Source organism: Oncorhynchus masou, chromosome 12, assembly GCF_036934945.1.
Source record: "Oncorhynchus masou masou isolate Uvic2021 chromosome 12, UVic_Omas_1.1, whole genome shotgun sequence".
In the NCBI taxonomy this organism is placed as follows: Eukaryota; Metazoa; Chordata; class Actinopteri; order Salmoniformes; family Salmonidae; genus Oncorhynchus; species Oncorhynchus masou.
The window spans coordinates 6,530,510-6,549,465 of NC_088223.1; the positions used below are offsets into that span (position 1 = coordinate 6,530,510).

At 39.8% G+C, this 18,956-nt stretch overlaps 1 protein-coding gene across 2 annotated transcripts in view; it reads right to left on the bottom strand.

Moving 5' to 3' along the window:
* Positions 1-12,722: 12,722 nt before the first annotated feature.
* Positions 12,723-18,956, bottom strand: part of LOC135549493 (regulating synaptic membrane exocytosis protein 3-like) — a 132,250-nt gene continuing 126,016 nt past the window's right edge. For both annotated transcript variants that reach the window (XM_064979493.1, XM_064979494.1), the window contains exon 7: positions 12,723-18,749. In XM_064979493.1, coding sequence (XP_064835565.1) covers positions 18,534-18,749 — 216 coding nt within the window. In that variant the 3' untranslated portion in view covers positions 12,723-18,533. The remainder of the gene's footprint in view (positions 18,750-18,956) is intronic.

The window sequence follows — 18,956 nt, forward strand, 5'->3', positions numbered from 1 at the left end:
CAGGGCTTTGTGATGGTCACTCCGATACCTTGACTTTGTTGTCCTTAAGCTATTTTGCTACAACTTTGGAAGAATGCTTTGGGTCATTGCCCATTTGGAAGACCCATTTGCGACCATGCTTTAACTTCCTGACTGAGGTCTTGAGATGTTGCTTCAATATATTCACGTAATTTTCCTTTGTCATGATGCCATCTATTTTGTGAAGTGCACCAGTCCCTCCTGCAGCAAAGCACCCCCACAACATGATGCTGCCACCCCCGTGCTTCACGGTTGGGATGGTGTTCTTCGGCTTGCAAGCCTCCCCCTTTATCCTCCAAACATAATGATGGTCATTATGGCCAAACAGTTCTATTTTTGTTTCATCAGACCAGAGGACATTTCTCCAAAAGGTACGATCTTTGTCCCCTTGCGCAGTTGCAAACCATAGTCTGGCTTTTTTATTACATTTACATTACATTTAAGTCATTTAGCAGACGCTCTTTATGGCGGTTTTGGAGCAGTGGCTTCTTCCTTGCTGAGCGACCTTTCAGGTTATGTTGATATAGGACTCATTTTACTGTGGATATAGATACTTTTATACCTGTTTCCTCCAGCATCTTCACAAGGTCCTTTGCTGTTGTTCTGGGATTCATTTACACTTTTCTCACCAAAGTACGTTCATCTCCAAGAGACAGAGCGCGTCTCCTTCCTGAGCGGTATGACGGCTGCGTGGTCCCACAGTGTTTAGACTTGCATACTATTGTTTGTACAGATGAACGGTGTACCTTCAGGGATTTGGAAATTGCTCCCAAGGATGAACCAGACATGTGGAGGTCTGCCATTCTTTTTCTGAGGTCTTGGCTGATTTTTTTTTAGATTTTCCCATGATGCCAAGCAAAGAGGCAGTGAGAAATTTGTGGAGTGGTTGAAAAATGAGTTTTAATTACTCCAACATAAGTGTATGTAAACTTCAGACTTCAACTGTATCACCTTTTATAGGTGTGTTTGTATTTTTTTTTTAAGGATCCCCTGCCAAGTCAGCAGCTACTCTCAGTGGGGTCCAGCAGCGTTAAGGCAGTTATGTACAATCATTTTTTTTTAACATTTCACAACACTTTTCACAACTCATTAAGGCCACTACTCTATTATCGCATAGCTGCAATGGGCAACATCCATGTGTACGGGTGTGTAGAGTGTGTGTGTGTTGTTGTTTGTATGTGTAAGCATGTGTCTGTACCTGTGTGTGTGTGTTTCTTCTCTGCTGTTCTATAAGGTGTATTTTTATCTGTTTTTTTCAATCTTATTCTACTGCTTTCATCAATTACCTGAGGTGGAATAGAGTTCCATGTAGTCATGGCTCTATGTAGTTCTGTGCTCCTCCCATAGTCCGTCTCTCTACTTGGGGACCGTGGTGATATGTCTTGTGGGGTATGCATTGGTCTCAGAGCTGTGTGCCGGTAGTTTAAACAGACAGCTCAGGGCATCAACATGTCAATACTTCTTACAAATACAAGCAGTGATGAAGTCAATCTCCCTTCTACTTTGAGCCAGGAGAGATTGACATGCATATCATTAATATTAGCTCTCAATGTACATTTACGGGCCAGTCGTGCTGACCTGCTCTGAGCCAATTGTAATTTTCCTAAGTCCCTCTTTGTGGCACCTGACCACATGACTGAACAGTAGTCCAGGTGTGACAAAACTAGGGCCTGTAGGACCTGCCTTGTTGATAGTGCTGTTAAGAAGGTAAAAACTAGGGCCTGTAGGACCTGCCTTGTTGATAGTGCTGTTAAGAAGGTAAAAACTAGGGCCTGTAGGACCTGCCTTGTTGATAGTGCTGTTAAGAAGGTAGAAACTAGGGCCTGTAGGACCTGCCTTGTTGATAGTGTTGTTAAGAAGGTAGAAACTAGGGCCTGTAGGACCTGCCTTGTTGATAGTGTTGTTAAGAAGGTAGAAACTAGGGCCTGTAGGACCTGCCCTGTTGATAGTGCTGTTAAGAAGGTAGAAACTAGAGCCTGTAGGACCTGCCTTGTTGATAGTGTTGTTAAGAAGGTAGAGTAGCTCTTTATTATGGACAGACTTCTCCCCATCTTAGCTACTGTTGTATCAACATGTTTTGACCATTACAGTTTTACAATCCAGGGTTACTCCAAGCAGTTTAGTCAATTTCCACATTATTCATTACAATATTTAGTTGAGGTTTAGGGTTTAGTGAATGATTTGTCCCAAATACAATGCTTTAAGTTTTTGAAATATTTAAAACTAACCTATTTCCTGTGACCAGCGCTTTAAGTGTTGCAGTAATTTCCTCTCTGTAGTATCTGGCATGTAAAGTGTTGAGTCATCCGCATACATAGACACACTGGCTTTACTCAATTAGTAATTAGTAAAGATTGAAAAAAGATGAAAAGTAAGGGGCCTAGACAGCTGCCCTGGGGAATTCCTGATTCTACCTGGATTATGTTGGAGAGGCTTCCATCAAAGAACACCCTGTTAGACAGGTAACTCTGTTAGACAGGTAACTCTTTGTCCACAATATAGAGGGGGATGTGAATCCATAACACATACGTTTTTCCCAGCAGCAGACTTTGATTGATAATGTCAAAAGCCACACTGAAGTCTAACAAAACAGCACCGACATTATTTTTATCATCAATTTCTCTCAGCCAATCATCATTCATTTGTGTAAGTGCCAATCATGTTGAATATCCTTCCCTATAAGCGAGCTGAAAGTCTGTAAAATAGCATTGTACCTGGTCAAACACAATTCTTTCCAAAAGTTTACTAGCAGTTGGTAATAGCATGATTGGTCGGCTATTTGAGCCAGTAAAAGGGGGTTTACTATTCTTGGGTAGCGGAATGACTTTTGCTTCCCTCCAAGCCTGGAAGGAACACACTTTCTAGTACATTACATTGAAGATATGGTAAATAGGCTATTATCCTCAGTCATTTACCATCCAAGTTGTCAGACCCCGGTGGCTTGTCATTGTTGATAGACAACAATAATTTCTGGTCAATAGTAATGACATCTCAGCCGAGTACATCACCTTTTAAAAGTGTGTTGGTCAGTGGGAATATTACACCTGGTTTTGAGAGAAACTCAAATTACGTTCAACAATAAACTATAAACTATACAAACTGTTACCAGTAAGCACCTGTAGGGGAGGAAAGTAGGGTAGCCTAGTGGTTAGAGCGTTGGACTATGAACCAGAAGGTTGTGAGTTCAAATCCCCAAGCTGGCAAGGTACAAATCTGTCGTTCTGCCCCTAAACAGGCAGTTCGCCCACTGTTCCTAGGCCCTCATTGAAAATGAGAAGTTGTTCTTAACTGACTTGCCTAGTTAATTAAAAATATTTTTTCCTTCATTGCTTGTATTTTCTTTTTGTTGTAAAATATCAGCAAACACAATGAATGTAAATGTCAATAAGGATGTTACTGTGTATTTTCTTGCTTAACAAACACACAGTACCAGTCATACATTTGAACACACCTACTCATTCCAGGGTTTTTCTTTATTTTTTACTATGTACTACATTGTAGAAAAATAGTGAAGACATCAAACTATGAAAACAAACATATGGAATCATATAGTAACCAAGAAAGTGTTAAACAAATCAAAATATATTTTATATTTGAGATTCTTCAAACTAGCCACCCTTTGCCTTGATGACAGCTTTGCACATCCTTGGCATTCTCTCAAGCAGCTTCATGAGGTAGTCAACTGGAATGCATTTCAATTAACAGGCGTGCCTTGTTAAAATTTCATTTGTGGAATTTATTTCCTTCTTTAATGCGTTTGAGCCAATCAGTTGTGTTGTGACAAGGTAGTGGTAGTATACAGAAGACAGCCCTATTTGGTAAAAGACCAAGTCCATAGTATGGCAAGAACAGCTCAAACAATCAAAGAGAAAAAACAGTCCATCATTACTTTAAAATATGAAGGTCAGTCAATCCGGAACATTTCAAGAACTTTTAAAGTTTCTTCAATTGCAGTTGCAAAAACCATCAAGCACTATGATGAAACTTGCTCCCACCACAGGAAAAGAAGAACCAGAGTTGCCTCTGCTGCAGAGGATAAGTTCATTAGAGTTACCAGCCTCAGATTGCAGCCCAAATAAATACTTCACAGAGTTTAAGTAACAGACATCTCAACATCAACTGTTCAGAGGAGACTGTGTGAATCAGGCATTCATGGTCAAATTGCTGCTGCAAAAAAAAAACACTACTAAAGGACACCAATAACAAGAAGAGACTTGCTTGGGACAAGAAACATGAGCAATGGACATTAGACTGACGGAAATTTGTCCTTTGGTCTGATGAGTCTCAAATTTGAGATTGTTGGTTCCAACCACCGTGTTTGTGAAATGCAGAATAGGTGAACGGATGATCGCTGCATGTGTGGTTCCCACCGTGAAGCATGGACGAGGAGGTGTGATGTTGTGGGAGTGGTTCGGAAGTGACACTGTCAGTGATTTATTTAGAATTCAAGGCACACTTAACAAGCATGGCTACTACAGCATTCTGCAGCAATGCGCCATCCCATCTGTTAGCGCTTAGTGGGACTATCATTTGTTTTTCAACAGGACAATGTTGAAAACAAACAAACCTCCAAGCTGTGTAAGGGCTATTTGACCAAGAAGGAGAGTGATGGTGCTGCATTAGATGACCTGGCCTCCACAATCACCTGACCTCAACCCAATTGAGATGGTTTGGAATGAGCTGGACCGCAGAGTGAAGAAAAAGCTCAGCATATGTGCAAACTCCTTCAAGACTGCTGAAAAAGCATTCCAGGTGAAGCTGGTTGAGAGAATGCCAAGAGTGTGCAAAGCTGTCATCAAGGCAAAGAGTGGCTACTTTGAGGAATCTCAAATATAAAATACATTTTGATTTGTTTAACAATTTTTTGGTTTACTATATGATCCCATATGTGGTATTTCATAGGTTTGATGTCTTCCCTATTATCCTACAATGTAGGAAATAGTAAAAATAAATAATACATTTAATGAGTAGGTGTGTTCAAACTTTTGACTCGTAATGTAACTTTTTCCAAATATATTTTGTCTAATAGTCGATATGAATAACATGTTGTGTTTTATCTGTTTTTATTATTTTCAGATAATATAAAACGGGCTTGTGGGAAGAAAAATCAAGTAATAAAAAAATCATTTTTTTTCATGTTCATATTTCTCTCCACCATTGATTGAAACTTCCTGAAAGTTGTGACAAAATAGTTTAAACCACTGACACAATGACATAATGGGATGACAACGTAGCGATTCGAATCCAACTTTATTAGATGTCAAAGGGCATGCAAATACAGGCTTCTGAACCCCAAAAATGTGGTATATATTTTTTCTTGTTTTCCATCAGTTTGGTACTCTTTTTTTTATTTTTTACAAAACTATGTGCACCTTAATAAGTACTCAATTCTGCAGCGTACAAACCACAAAAATACCAGTTTTACATGATCAAATACTGCACATAGAAAACATGTACGTAGCATCAGGTATAAAATTACATTATGCTTCAAAATCTACAACACGTTCCTCTTTCAAACTCACTATTTGAATGATGGGCCAGACCAGGAAGTAAAAACTGTTGATTACCAACACCAGCCTTAGACCCCAATATCCCCTTGTCCAATCAGGTGATCCATCGATGAGCCTTTACATCCACACTATTGGCCAAAGCCTCATCGATTAATCATTGTGTGTGTGAATACGTGTTAAATCTAAATATCCAATAGATTATCAAAAACATTAAAGTTGCTGTGACATTTTTCCAACAGTTCTTCACTGTTGCTGTGTTACATTGCTTCATGTTTGAGAGGAGGGGTTGTTCCCTGGCTAGGGATGACCATATGAAGGTCATCTTTAAAGGGGGAAGCTACTGTGGTCTACAACATGGCTTTGGGAGATTCTCATTTGTGTTTTGTGACAGACTGCCAGAAGTTGACAGACAAAATGGTTGCTCAGGAACTTGTGTTGTGACTAATGGCGATTAGAAACGTGACTTAATGTTGATGAACAGCATTTTACAGCAGCAGTAGTAAAATTTGCTCTGTGGAGTAAAAAAAACTATACTAAACAATATTCTTATCCTTGCTAAAGGTTGCTAAAAGGTTGACAAGCAGACGTAAAGACCGAACACTTTCTTGAATTTTGTTTGTTTGTTTTTTGCTCATGGAAAACATGGGGTTCATCGTAAAATGTTTTTTTTTTTTTTTGTTCTCAGTGCATTGAGTGCTTTGTGAGTCAATGGTGCCAAGCTCTGAAAACTGTTTGTCATTTTGATATGATCCTTCTGAACTAGATGATATCAAAGTTTGAATTACACACTGACTAGCGGTACCCTCCAAATAGTGGACTAGTCCAGTGTTTATTTCTTCAAATCAAATCAAATCAAATCTTATTTGTCACATACACATGGTTAGCCGATGTTAATGCGAGTGTAGCGAAATGCTTGTGATTTGATTTCTCGACTGTATGTAATGAAACCTAAGATGACCTGGGGTACTAATGTAAGAAATAACACGTAAAAAAAAACAAAAAACTGCATAGTTTCCTAGGAACGCGAAGCGAGGCGGCCATCTCTGTCGGCGCCGGAGTCGTGGTCAACACTATGGTGGTGCCTGCATTAACATTTTCCACATTTATGGGGTTTTCCTGATCTGTGAAAGGAGAGCACAGCATTCCTGGGAACTCCCCCTGCCGTTCAAAACTGTACTGATGTTTGTCCATATGGTGTAGTGGAAACCAGACAGAGGTACTGTATCTAGGGGACTTAAGGCTGGCCCTACTAGTTGCGGCCTAACTGACATAACACAAGTCCTCTGACACAAGAACATACATTATTATTGCCAGAAGATTAACTCTGTATCAGCAGGATGGAAGGCTAAATTCATGCTACATTAGATACAATTGTTCACATTTCTTGCAATTTACATATTTCCCATGACACATTGCTGAGTATATTTCTAAATTGATTATATCGTCATTATCACCAACATATTGTAAATACAAGAAATCCTTCAAAGTAACCATGCGGTAAAATATTTTAAGGTTTTTCTAAAGTACGAATGTGTATTAAATTACAGTTATAAGCTTCATAAATAAATCGGTTAATTCAGCTTCATTAACAAATCAGTTAATTCAGCTTCATTAATAAATTGGTTGATTCAGCTTCATTAATAAATCAGTTAATTCAGCTTCATAAATAAATCGGTTAATTCAGCTTCATTAATAAATTGGTTAATTCAGCTTCATTAATAAATTGGTTGATTCAGCTTCATTAACAAATCAGTTAATTCAGCTTCATTAATAAATCAGTTAATTCAGCTTCATTAATAAATTGGTTGATTCAGCTTCATTAATAAATCAGTTAATTCAGCTTCATTAATAAATTGTTTGATTCAGCTTCATTAATAAATTGGTTAATTCAACTTCATGAACAAATCAGTTAATTCAGCTTCATTAATAAATTGGTTGATTCAGCTTCATTAATAAATTGGTTAATTCAGCTTCATTAATAAATTGGTTGATTCAGCTTCATTAATAAATTGGTTAATTCAACTTAATTAATAAATTGGTTAATTCAGCTTCATTAATAAATCAGTTAATTCAGCTTCATTAATGAATCAGTTAATTCAGCTTCATAAATAAATTGGTTGATTCAGCTTCATTAATAAATTGGTTAATTCAGCTTCATTAATAAATTGGTTGATTCAGCTTCATTAATAAATTGGTTAATTCAACTTAATTAACAAAATTGGTTAATTCAGCTTCATTAATAAATTGGTTAACTCAGCTTCATTAATAAATTGTTTAATTCAGCTTCATTAATACATTTCTTAATTCAGGGGATCCGATATTATCTCAATTCAACATTGAATATATTAATCAATTTCATGACATCATGTCTCTTATTCATGCCTCATTTATACGGTCAACCGTAGAGCCTATTGTTTTAAATAAATAACCAAAAGGTAAAGACACAGTATAACAGGGACTGAACCAATACAGGTCAGTCCACCTGGAGAAAAGACATCAATGAAACAGTAGCAACAACAAGCTACACCCCAATACAGTGTAATGATGTAGAAATACATTCGGAAAACTACATATACAGAGAGATACTTATTTCATTACTTTTTAAAAACTTGTTCAAACTTTCAACCATGTACCAGTGCTACAACAGTAGAGCAATGTCTCCTAATGAAAATAAGGCCACTGTAAACTGGACAAGCCCTCATTTAGAACGAGAATATAAATACCCATTTCCCTATTATCACTTTGCAGTCGTGACTCCACAACTCACTCCTCTCAAATGACTCTTCTCCCCTCGTTACAAAAATAAAATACAATTTCAGGATAATACTCATTAAAAGATAATTAATTTGCAGTTGGTTTCAGACATAATAACCCAGTTGCATGAAGAAAGTCTCTCAAAACACTGAGAAAAGTTCTAGACGATTCAACAGGAGATTCTACAGGAGATTCTACAGGAGATTCCACAGGAGATTCTACAGGAGATTCTACAGGAGATTCCACAGGAGATTCTACAGGAGATTCTACAGGAGATTCTACAGGAGATTCTACAGGAGATTCTACAGGATATTCCACAGGAGATTCTACAGGAGATTCTACAGGAGATTCCACAGGAGATTCTACAGGAGATTCTACAGGAGATTCTACAGGAGATTCCACAGGAGATTCTACAGGAGATTCTACAGGAGATTCCACAGGAGATTCTACAGGAGATTCTACAGGAGATTCTACAGGAGATTCCACAGGAGATTCTACAGGAGATTCCACAGGAGATTCTACAGGAGATTCTACAGGAGATTCTACAGGAGATTCTACAGGAGATTCTACAGGAGATTCCACAGGAGATTCTACAGGAGATTCTACAGGAGATTCTACAGGAGATTCTACAGGAGATTCTACAGGAGATTCTACAGGAGATTCTACAGGAGATTCTACAGGAGATTCTACAAGAGAGCAAGCTTGTGGACAGGGTTACATTTCAAGCAAAAACAAAAACAAAAAAACGAAACAATGAAATGATTTCTATAAAAACGGCTCGTAATTCAACGATGACAGGAGACATCGTCAGTGTGTGAGGATACATTCACCACTTCACTGTGTAGTATCATAAAGCTGTGGCCAATGAGACGCAGGAGAACATAAACAGACTATTCAAAGCTGACTAAGCCATACGTGCAAATAGTCAATATGCCCCGTTCATTCCAACTCCCTGTCCAGGAGCATCAACATACCGTCACATGCCAGACACACAAAGTACAAGATGGCACAAGATAGTACAAGATAGTACAAGCAAACTACATGTTATTCCATCCACTTGATCCCTTTCTGATCGTCAGCGTCTCTTCTGTCTCTCACACACTCAAACACATACTTCTTCTCACTAAATCACTCTCATCAAACCCTGTGCTGACAATCAATTTCTGCTTGCATTAATAAGGCACCAACACTCTTAACCTTCCATCCAGCTCCGGGGTGAAGTTTCCCCTAGCTACAGATCTAGGATCAGCTTCCCCGCTCTCAATCCTAACCTTAACCACTAGTGGGGAAAATGCAAACATAACGATCTGTGTCTAAGAGGAAACTTCACCCTACTCCATCAATCCATCTGCGGATGTGCTAGGCTCATCCTGCTGACAAGGACTCACCCAGCTCCACTATCGTGACATCACCCAGCTCCACTATTGTGACGTCACCCAGCTCCACAATCGTGGCGTCACCCAGCTCCACTGTCGTGACGTCACCCAGCTCCACTGCCGTGACGTCACCCAGCTCCACTATCGTGGCGTCACCCAGCTCCACTATCGTGGCGTCACCCAGCTCCACTATCGTGGCGTCACCCAGCTCCACTGTCGTGACGTCACCCATCCCCACTGTCGTGACGTCACCCAGCTCCACTGTCGTGACGTCACCCAGCTCCACTGTCGTGACGTCACCCATCCCCACTGTCGTGACTTCACCCAGCTCCACTACCGTGATGTCACCCAGCTCCACTGTCGTGACGTCACCCATCCCCACTGTCGTGACGTCACCCATCCCCACTGTCGTGACGTCACCCATCCCCACTGTCGTGACGTCACCCATCCCCACTGTCGTGACGTCACCCATCCCCACTGTCGTGACGTCACCCAGCTCCACTGTCGTGACGTCACCCATCCCCACTGTCGTGACGTCACCCAGCTCCACTGTCGTGACGTCACCCATCCCCACTGTCGTGACGTCACCCAGCTCCACTGTCGTGACGTCACCCATCCCCTTTCAGCAGAGCTACTCTACCTGATACATATAGTGTAACACTTTCCATTATAGTCCACTAGATTTCCTTTACAATCCTGTTGCTTTACTTTACAGTCCAGTAGATTTCCTTTACAGTCCTGTGGCTTTACTTTACAGTCCTGTTGCCTTACTTTACAGTCCTGTGGCTTTCCTTTACAGTTATATGTTGCCTTACTTTACAGTCCTGTGGCTTTACTTTACAGTCCTGTTGCCTTACTTTACAGTCCTGTGGCTTTCCTTTACAGTCTTGTGGCTTTACTTTACAGTTATGTTGCCTTACTTTACAGTCCTGTTGCTTTACTTTACAGTTATGTTGCCTTACTTTACAGTCCTGTGGCTTTACTTTACAGTCCTGTGGCTTTACTTTACATTCCTGTTGCTTTACTTTACAGTCCTGTTGCTTTACTTTACAGTCCTGTGGCTTTACTTTACAGTCCTGTGGCTTTACTTTACAGTCCTGTTGCTTTACTTTACAGTTATGTTGCCTTACTTTACAGTCTTGTTGCTTTACTTTACAGTTATGTTGCCTTACTTTACAGTTATGTTGCCTTACTTTACAGTCCTGTTGCTTTACTTTACAGTTATGTTGCCTTACTTTACAGTCCTGTTGCTTTACTTTACAGTTATGTTGCCTTACTTTACAGTTCTGTTGCCTTACCTTACAGTCCTGTTGCTTTACTTTACAGTTCTGTTGCCTTACTTTACAGTCATGTTGCTTTACTCTACAGTTATGTTGCCTTACTTTACAGTCCTGTGGCTTTACTTTACAGTCCCGTTGCTTTACTTTACAGTTATGTTGCTTTACTTTACAGTCCTGTGGCTTTCCTTTACAGTACTGTTTTACTTTACTGTCTTGTTTCTTTACTTTGCAGTCCTGGTGTTTTAATTTACAGTAATGTTTCTTTACTTTACAGTAATGTTTTACTTTACAGTCCAGTGGCTTTCCTTTCCTTTACAGTACTGTTTTACTTTACAGTCATGTTTCTTTCCTTTACAGTCCTGGTGTTTTAATTTACAGTCCTGGTGCTTTACTTTACAGTTCTGGTGTTTTAATTACAGTCCTGGTGTTTTAATTACAGTCCTGGTGTTTTACTTTACAGTCCTGGTGCTTTAATTTACAGTCCTTGTGCTTTAATTTACAGTCCTGGTGTTTTAATTTACAGTCCTGGTGTTTTAATTTACAGTCCTGGTGTTTTACTTTACAGTCCTGGTGCTTTAATTTACAGTCCTGGTGTTTTACTTTACAGTCCTGGTGTTTTACTTTACAGTCCTGGTGTTTTACTTTACAGTCCTTGTGCTTTAATTTACAGTCCTGGTGTTTTAATTTACAGTCCTGGTGTTTTACTTTACAGCCCTGGTGCTTTAATTTACAGTCCTGGTGCTTTAATTTACAGTCCTGGTGTTTTACTTTACAGCCCTGGTGCTTTAATTTACAGTCCTGGTGCTTTAATTTACAGTCCTGGTGTTTTAATTTACAGTCCTGGTGTTTTACTTTACAGCCCTGGTGCTTTAATTTACAGTCCTGGTGCTTTAATTTACAGTCCTGGTGTTTTAATTTACAGTCCTGGTGTTTTACTTTACAGTCCTGTTTAAGCCCCCTTTTTCTGCTTGATACTTACTTCAAATAATTTAAAACATTGGTGTTACAGGAACCAAAGAAACCCTAAATTTGACCATGTAAACTCAAGAACATGCAAGGTAAATAGTGGACTGTAAAGTGAACCAGCATTATAATACATGTCTGCAAGATTTCATAATATCAGGAAATTGTGCCACAGCTCAAGTGAAGTACAATTTACAAGTGGCCCGAATAACAAATAACTACACATTCTTCAGTAGCTAACCTATGACCTTTGACCCTTCTGTCTGCCCTTTGCCTTATTAATAAACATCACATAGTTCAAGTTAAAAAAAGACAAAAACACCCCACTACTATACTTTTGGAGAAAGTCAATATGTCAACACTGTCCTGTTCCCTTTTGGTATATATTTGGAAAACATCTTGTATACTTCTCGAAAAAAGTCCCTTTACGTTTCGGGTACACATACACATTCAGGCATTCCACTCTCATCCTCTTTTCAAACTTCAAATTCTCAAGTTATGTTGTTAACATTGTGTAGCCACTAGCTACTCAATATATACGGTAGTTTTGGGACACATGCAACCTCATACATATTCCCAAACATGTCAATCACAAAATGTCAATACCTAGTTGTCTTTTCAATAGCTTAATAGAACTAACAATCCAGCTGTCAACAGGGTACTGCTGGTTCTCAGTTATACAGTTATATTGAAATAATTAAAGTTCAGCTTAAATAAAATCTTTGTATTCTTTTTCTTCCTTCCAACAAACATATTTTTTGTTTCTATCAGCATTCAGTCGCACATTTTGTTGAAGAAAACATGTGCAACTACAAAAAAAACAAAAGCAGTTTTTTTTATATACTTCATGCCAACTGCCCACAAAAATAGATTAAAAAAAAAAGTACATTTAAAACTACTTCATAAACATGAGCATATAGCAGTTCTCTCTATGCGGCAAACATTAAAGGAAAATATATCATATCCCTGACTAAATATACCAACGAACACGCAAAAAAAAAGTCAAATTGTTATTTTTTACAGTAAAGTATTGACAAAACTGTGGGATAAGAAATTGGCTAAAAATGTCAAATTCTATTCTAGAACAGAGTGTAGAGTATTCCGGAATGTCCTTTATGTCTGTGTCTCTCCACAGCAGGTTCTAATGAGTCAGTATCTACAGAAACACACGTATCATTCAATGCAAAGATTATTTTAACAACATTTTTGTAGAAATATTTGTTGTAAGGAAAGTTTGGTCAGTGCAACTAACTAACAGTAACACATTAGAAACACTGAGTACGTGTTTACATGCACACTAGCAGTTAAACTGATTATGGCTGTCTTTGTAAACACCTTAAATCGGGTGTAAGATCAAAATCGAGGTAAGAATACGGCGATTGAAACACCTGGTTTTCCGGCCAATCTTTGAAATTTTTGGGACATTTACATTTCTTAATTGTATTTTATCTGCACATGTATCAGCGCAAGCCACCCTCTTAATGCGCAAGTGGGTTTGGCAGGTAGCCTAGAGGTCAGAGAGTTGGACTGATAAGGTTGCAAGATCCAGCTGACAAGGAAAAAAATCTGTCATTCTGCCCCTGAACAATGACAGTTAACCTACTGTTCCCCAGGCCCTGAACAAAGACAGTTAACCCACTGTTCCCCGGGCCCTGAACAAAGACAGTTAACCCACTGTTCCTTCGGTAGGCCGTCAATGAAAATAAGAATTTGTTCTTAACTGACTTGCCTCGTTAAATAAAAGTGAAGGGAGTTTGGAAAAACTCACCGAAAAAAGTATTAATTTTAGAAATGGTTTTCACATTCAGACTTTATATTTCCAAACTCAGAATCAAATATGCTAAAATAACAAGGTATCTGTGGTCAGATGTTTATAACGAATGACTATTAATGTTATTTTTTTTGTTTGTTGTTGTTTGCATTTATCAAAAGTTGATTTCATTTGAGTCCATGTAAACATGATTAGGGCAAACATTTTTCTTGCAAATCATGTAAACATTTAAAATCAAACTATTATATTAAATCTGAGTTTTTCACAATAATTGTGTGCATGTAAACCATACTCAACAAGGTTGCCCGATTCCAACCCGAGTTTAACGTAAATAGAATGGAATGTAATTCCCTTTTTATTAACTTTTCTCTCGATGCACATTCTGATCTTGAACTTTAAAAAAAATTGAATGTATGTGAGTCTCATGTTAATCGCATGTGAATCGCATGTCAATTCACCTAATATTCGTTTTGGGGTTGAGATGGAATAAATGAAGCTACCGATACTTACATTCCCCTCATAATTCCACCACCTTTATACACGAGGAAACCACGAATAATAATTCTCCATGAATGGACATGCACTATCATTTAACATTTGATAAGAGTTTTTGATAAGAGCTGGGTAAATGGATAAGGGGATTGTAAATATAAATGACACTTGTTTTAGATCTAGTTTACCATATAATTGCTAGAAACAAATATGAAGACGTGTTATTTGGCAGCAAACTGAAATATACCAACAAAACATATCAACGTTCCCACGGTAACGTTGATGAAATGCTGTGCCGTCATGCAGAGTTAAAATTGTACGGCCTTTTAACTTGCAGCGATGGGCACCCTGTCTTAATTATAGGCTACCCCGACTTTCCCTGTTTCCTATTTCTATCATGTTAAACATTAGTCGTCAGTATGGACTGTCAGTGAGCCTAATAACCACACTTATTCAACTGCCAATGTACTGTTAGTTCCCTTCAGTTGGTATAGCCTACATTATCATTCCATTTAATTACATTGTTTAGTTTACCTTAATTTGCTTCCTCTGTAAACGCCGCCACGGTCGTGTGGTTGTTGCTGAGGATCATTAGTAACAGTTGATAATACAAAATAGACATGTAGGATAATTAATTATGGAGCGGGGTGCAGACCGAGCCGTAACAGTTTGAACATGACGCATGGCGCAATACTTGTCATCACACGGCCCCATGGTCAGTGCAGGCAATATACGAGGGTATAGCCTACTATTGTAAAACATTATCCCTATTATAATGTTGTGTACACTAATCTGTCAACATTACCACGGGTTAAAGAACTGAATGTGACATTTTTCAGAATGAATCAAACCACCGTTTGATTCTTTATTTGGTGCTTAAAGTCTCTCCAAAATAGCTCTTTATGATTCAGAACTACTTAAATAAATAGACTGATCTACAAGATCAGAGGATTTTTAAATCTACCAATTGGTGCTGTAACGGAGAAGAATATGCATATATTTATTTATATTATATTTATTTATGCATATATTTAGATTACTTTCTGTCATTGATCCCTAATATCCAGATACCCGATCTCTCAATATATCCTAATGAGTCTATCGACAAACATTTCAACTGAAAGGTGCAGAGTATTTTAAAGGGCTTTAAAATAAATGTACTGAAAACCCTGTTGAACGAAAACTCCGCGAGAAAATCTGTTGGCCAGCAAGCTGGAGAGTTTTCAGCGGTTTAATGAAATGTATTCAGGGCCGCACAAGGTAGCCACACCTGCAGTACAAGTTACGTGACTAAATAAGGTTCGTGACTAAATAAGGTAAGTATAAATACCAAATACTAAGAAGTGCATGCGTAGGAAAAATATAAATTCATTAATCGGAATCAGTCCCTAACAGATTAGAGAGATTTAAGAAGTCATCTAAGAGACCTGACCAATGTGTCCAGATTAGATCCACGATGATATGCAAAACTGGTGATCAGGAGAAATGTCCAAGATACAATATCAGTAAACAAGATGACAATATGTTTTTGAGTTTGAGCACGTACAGGAACTAATCAGATGCCACCTACTGGTTGTACAGGAACTAATCAGACGTCACCTACTGGTTGTACAGGAACTAATCAGATGCCACCTACTGGTTGTACAGGAACTAATCAGACGCCATCTACTGGTTGAACAGGAACTAATCAGACGCCATCTACTGGTTGTACAGGAACTAATCAGACGCCATCTACTGGTTGTACAGGAACTAATCAGACGCCATCTACTGATTGTACAGGAACTAATCAGACGCCATCTACTGGTTGTACAGGAACTAATCAGCCGCCATCTACTGGTTGTAAAGGAACTAATCAGACGTCACCTACTGGTTGTACAGGAACTAATCAGACGCCATCTACTGGTTGTACAGGAACTAATCAGACGCCATCTACTGGTTGTACAGGAACTAATCAGACGTCACCTACTGGTTGTACAGGAACTAATCAGACGCCATCTACTGGTTGTACAGGAACTAATCAGACGCCATCTACTGGTTGTACAGGAACTAATCAGACGCCACCTACTGGTTGTACAGGAACTAATCAGACGCCACCTACTGGTTGTACAGGAACTAATCAGACGTCACCTACTGGTTGTACAGGAACTAATCAGACGCCATCTACTGGTTGTACAGGAACTAATCAGACGCCACCTACTGGTTGTACAGGAACTAATCAGACGCCATCTACTGGTGTACAGGAACTAATCAGACGCCACCTACTGGTTGTACAGGAACTAATCAGACGCCATCTACTGGTTGTACAGGAACTAATCAGACGCCACCTACTGGTTGTACAGGAACGAATCAGATGCCACCTACTGGTTGTACAGGAACGAATCAGATGCCACCTACTGGTTGTACAGGAACGAATCAGATGCCACCTACTGGTTGTACAGGAACGAATCAGATGCCACCTACTGGTTGTACAGGAACGAATCAGATGCCACCTACTGGTTATTGAAGGTAATTGAGGATACAATATATCTGTGCTGCTGGAGTTTACATTGCTGAGAGAGAGCAGTGACCTCACCACACAACCTCAGGAGTTAAAGGGTAAAGTTCACACAGGTGGCCATCAGTACCCAATCATAAGACTTAGTCCTATGTGTCTGGGGGGCATCCGTGTGTGTGTGTGTGTGTGTGTGTGTGTCTGTCTAGGCTGGGAGATCCCATCACAGACATCTTTCTCACCAATGTTTCCCACCTCCTACTTTCGGTCAAAATCTGGAAGTGTAGACAAAAACTTCAGACAGGAAATCAAGTGGAAGTTGATCCAAAAGGTTCTAGTCTGTACAGTGGAGCAGAAGCATACAGCATCACCTCTGGGATATAAAGTCCTTTGTGGGATCGCACTAACAGGGTCTACAATGAACGACGACTACAGCCCAGGCTACCCAGAAGCCTTTGTGTTGAGGAAAGTTTGAGGTCCATTCCTGTGAGGGTTCAGTTTGTCAGTTGGTCCTCTTGTGTCCCACAATGCAGCTTGTTGACGAGGGATGCTGGTAGGTTGGGACTTTGTTCTCTGTGGAAACGATGCCCCTCCATCTCCCTAAACTCAGTGTAGAGTGTTACGTTCTTCATGTTCTTTAGACAGTGTCTGATTAGCTAAATAAATAAATTACCATCTATATATCTGATTAGAATCTTAAAGGGCAAGCTAAAAATAGCACTTTAAAATGTCTCAATAAGAGTTGCAAGCAAACGTGTAGGATGCAACCGATACACGCGCGAACACACATATCTATATTAGCTATCTAATATCTATATACTTATTAACTCTGGCTTGTGGAAATGAGAAGATTTGCGCTGCTACCTCACATAATAGTGATTATGTAAACATCCAAAAAGCCTGTTGATTTTTCTTCATACTGTGACCCGTCTCTCTCCTCCCCAGCTTGTGTGTGTGTGTGTGTGTGTGTGTGTGTGTGTGTGTGTGTTTAAAATATTGAATATTTTTTGCATTATATCTAAGTCATAGACTCTGCTACATATCCAGACGTATATACTGTATAACTAGCACGACTGATAGTAACAATAAAAATTGCTTTGGTTTTGAAAAATAAAGTTGTTTTTCTTCTTAGTTTGGCATAGAGTTTAAAAACTGTTTTCAGGAATGACCTGACTCTGGGATGAGAAGTAGTGCCTTGACCTGGTCCCCAATGTCTCCCTATTGCCTTAATAGTGAACCACTTTTGCCAGGATCTGGTAGTGCACTATATAGGGAATAGGGTTTCATAGGGCTCTGGTCTAAAGTAGTGCACTATACAGGGAATAGGCCTCTGGTCTAAAGTAGTGCACTATGTAGGGAATAGGGTTCCATAGGGCTCTGGTCTAAAGTAGTGCACTATACAGGGAATAGGGCTCTGGTCTAAAGTAGTGCACTATGTAGGGAATAGGGTTCCATAGGGCTCTGGTCTAAAGTAGTGCACTATACAGGGAATAGGGCTCTGGTCTAAAGTAGTGCACTATACAGGGAATAGGGCTCTGGTCTATAGTAGTGCACTATACAGGGAATAGGGCTCTGGTCTAAAATAGTGTACTATATAGGGAATAGGGTTCCATTTGGGATGCAGGGGTTGGAATTCTGGGATCAGGGAATGTGGAACGGGGTAATCACTCAACCACCCTGGGATTCTGAGATGGACAGGGATTCTGAGATGGGGGCAGGGGACAGGGGACAGGGATATTGGGCAGTAAGTAACGCTACTATAATGCTATGTTCTGGTAAATCATGTTATCTGACGTAGTTATGGGGATGGATCTGAGGATCAGCGTGTTGGAGTGTGTGTGTGTGTGTGTGTGTGTGTGTGTGTGTAGTTCTCTCTGTCTAGGTACAGGAGGGGCTGGTGGCACAGCTCTCCAGTGAGGACTGGGACAGTTGCCGTGTGAGGGGTCCGATGCTGGGGTCAGCCAGAGACGAGGTGGGGAACAGCTTGTACCATCCGCTCACTGTGGCACCAAGGTCCAACTCATCCAGCATGATCTGAGCCATGCCCATGAAACACTTGTGGTCCATCCTCCCATAGTCACCCCACACAATCACCTGGGAGAGAAAGGGGGGGGGGAGAGGGAGAGGGGGAGGGAGATAGAGGTGGGGAGAGAGAGAGGGGAGGGAGAATGAGAGAGGTGGGGAGAGAGAGGTGGGGAGAGAGAGAGGGGAGGAGAGAGAGAGAGAGAGAGAGAGGGAGGAGAGAGAGAGGTGGGGAGAGAGAGAGGGGAGGAGAGAGAGAGAGAGAGAGGGGAGAGAGAG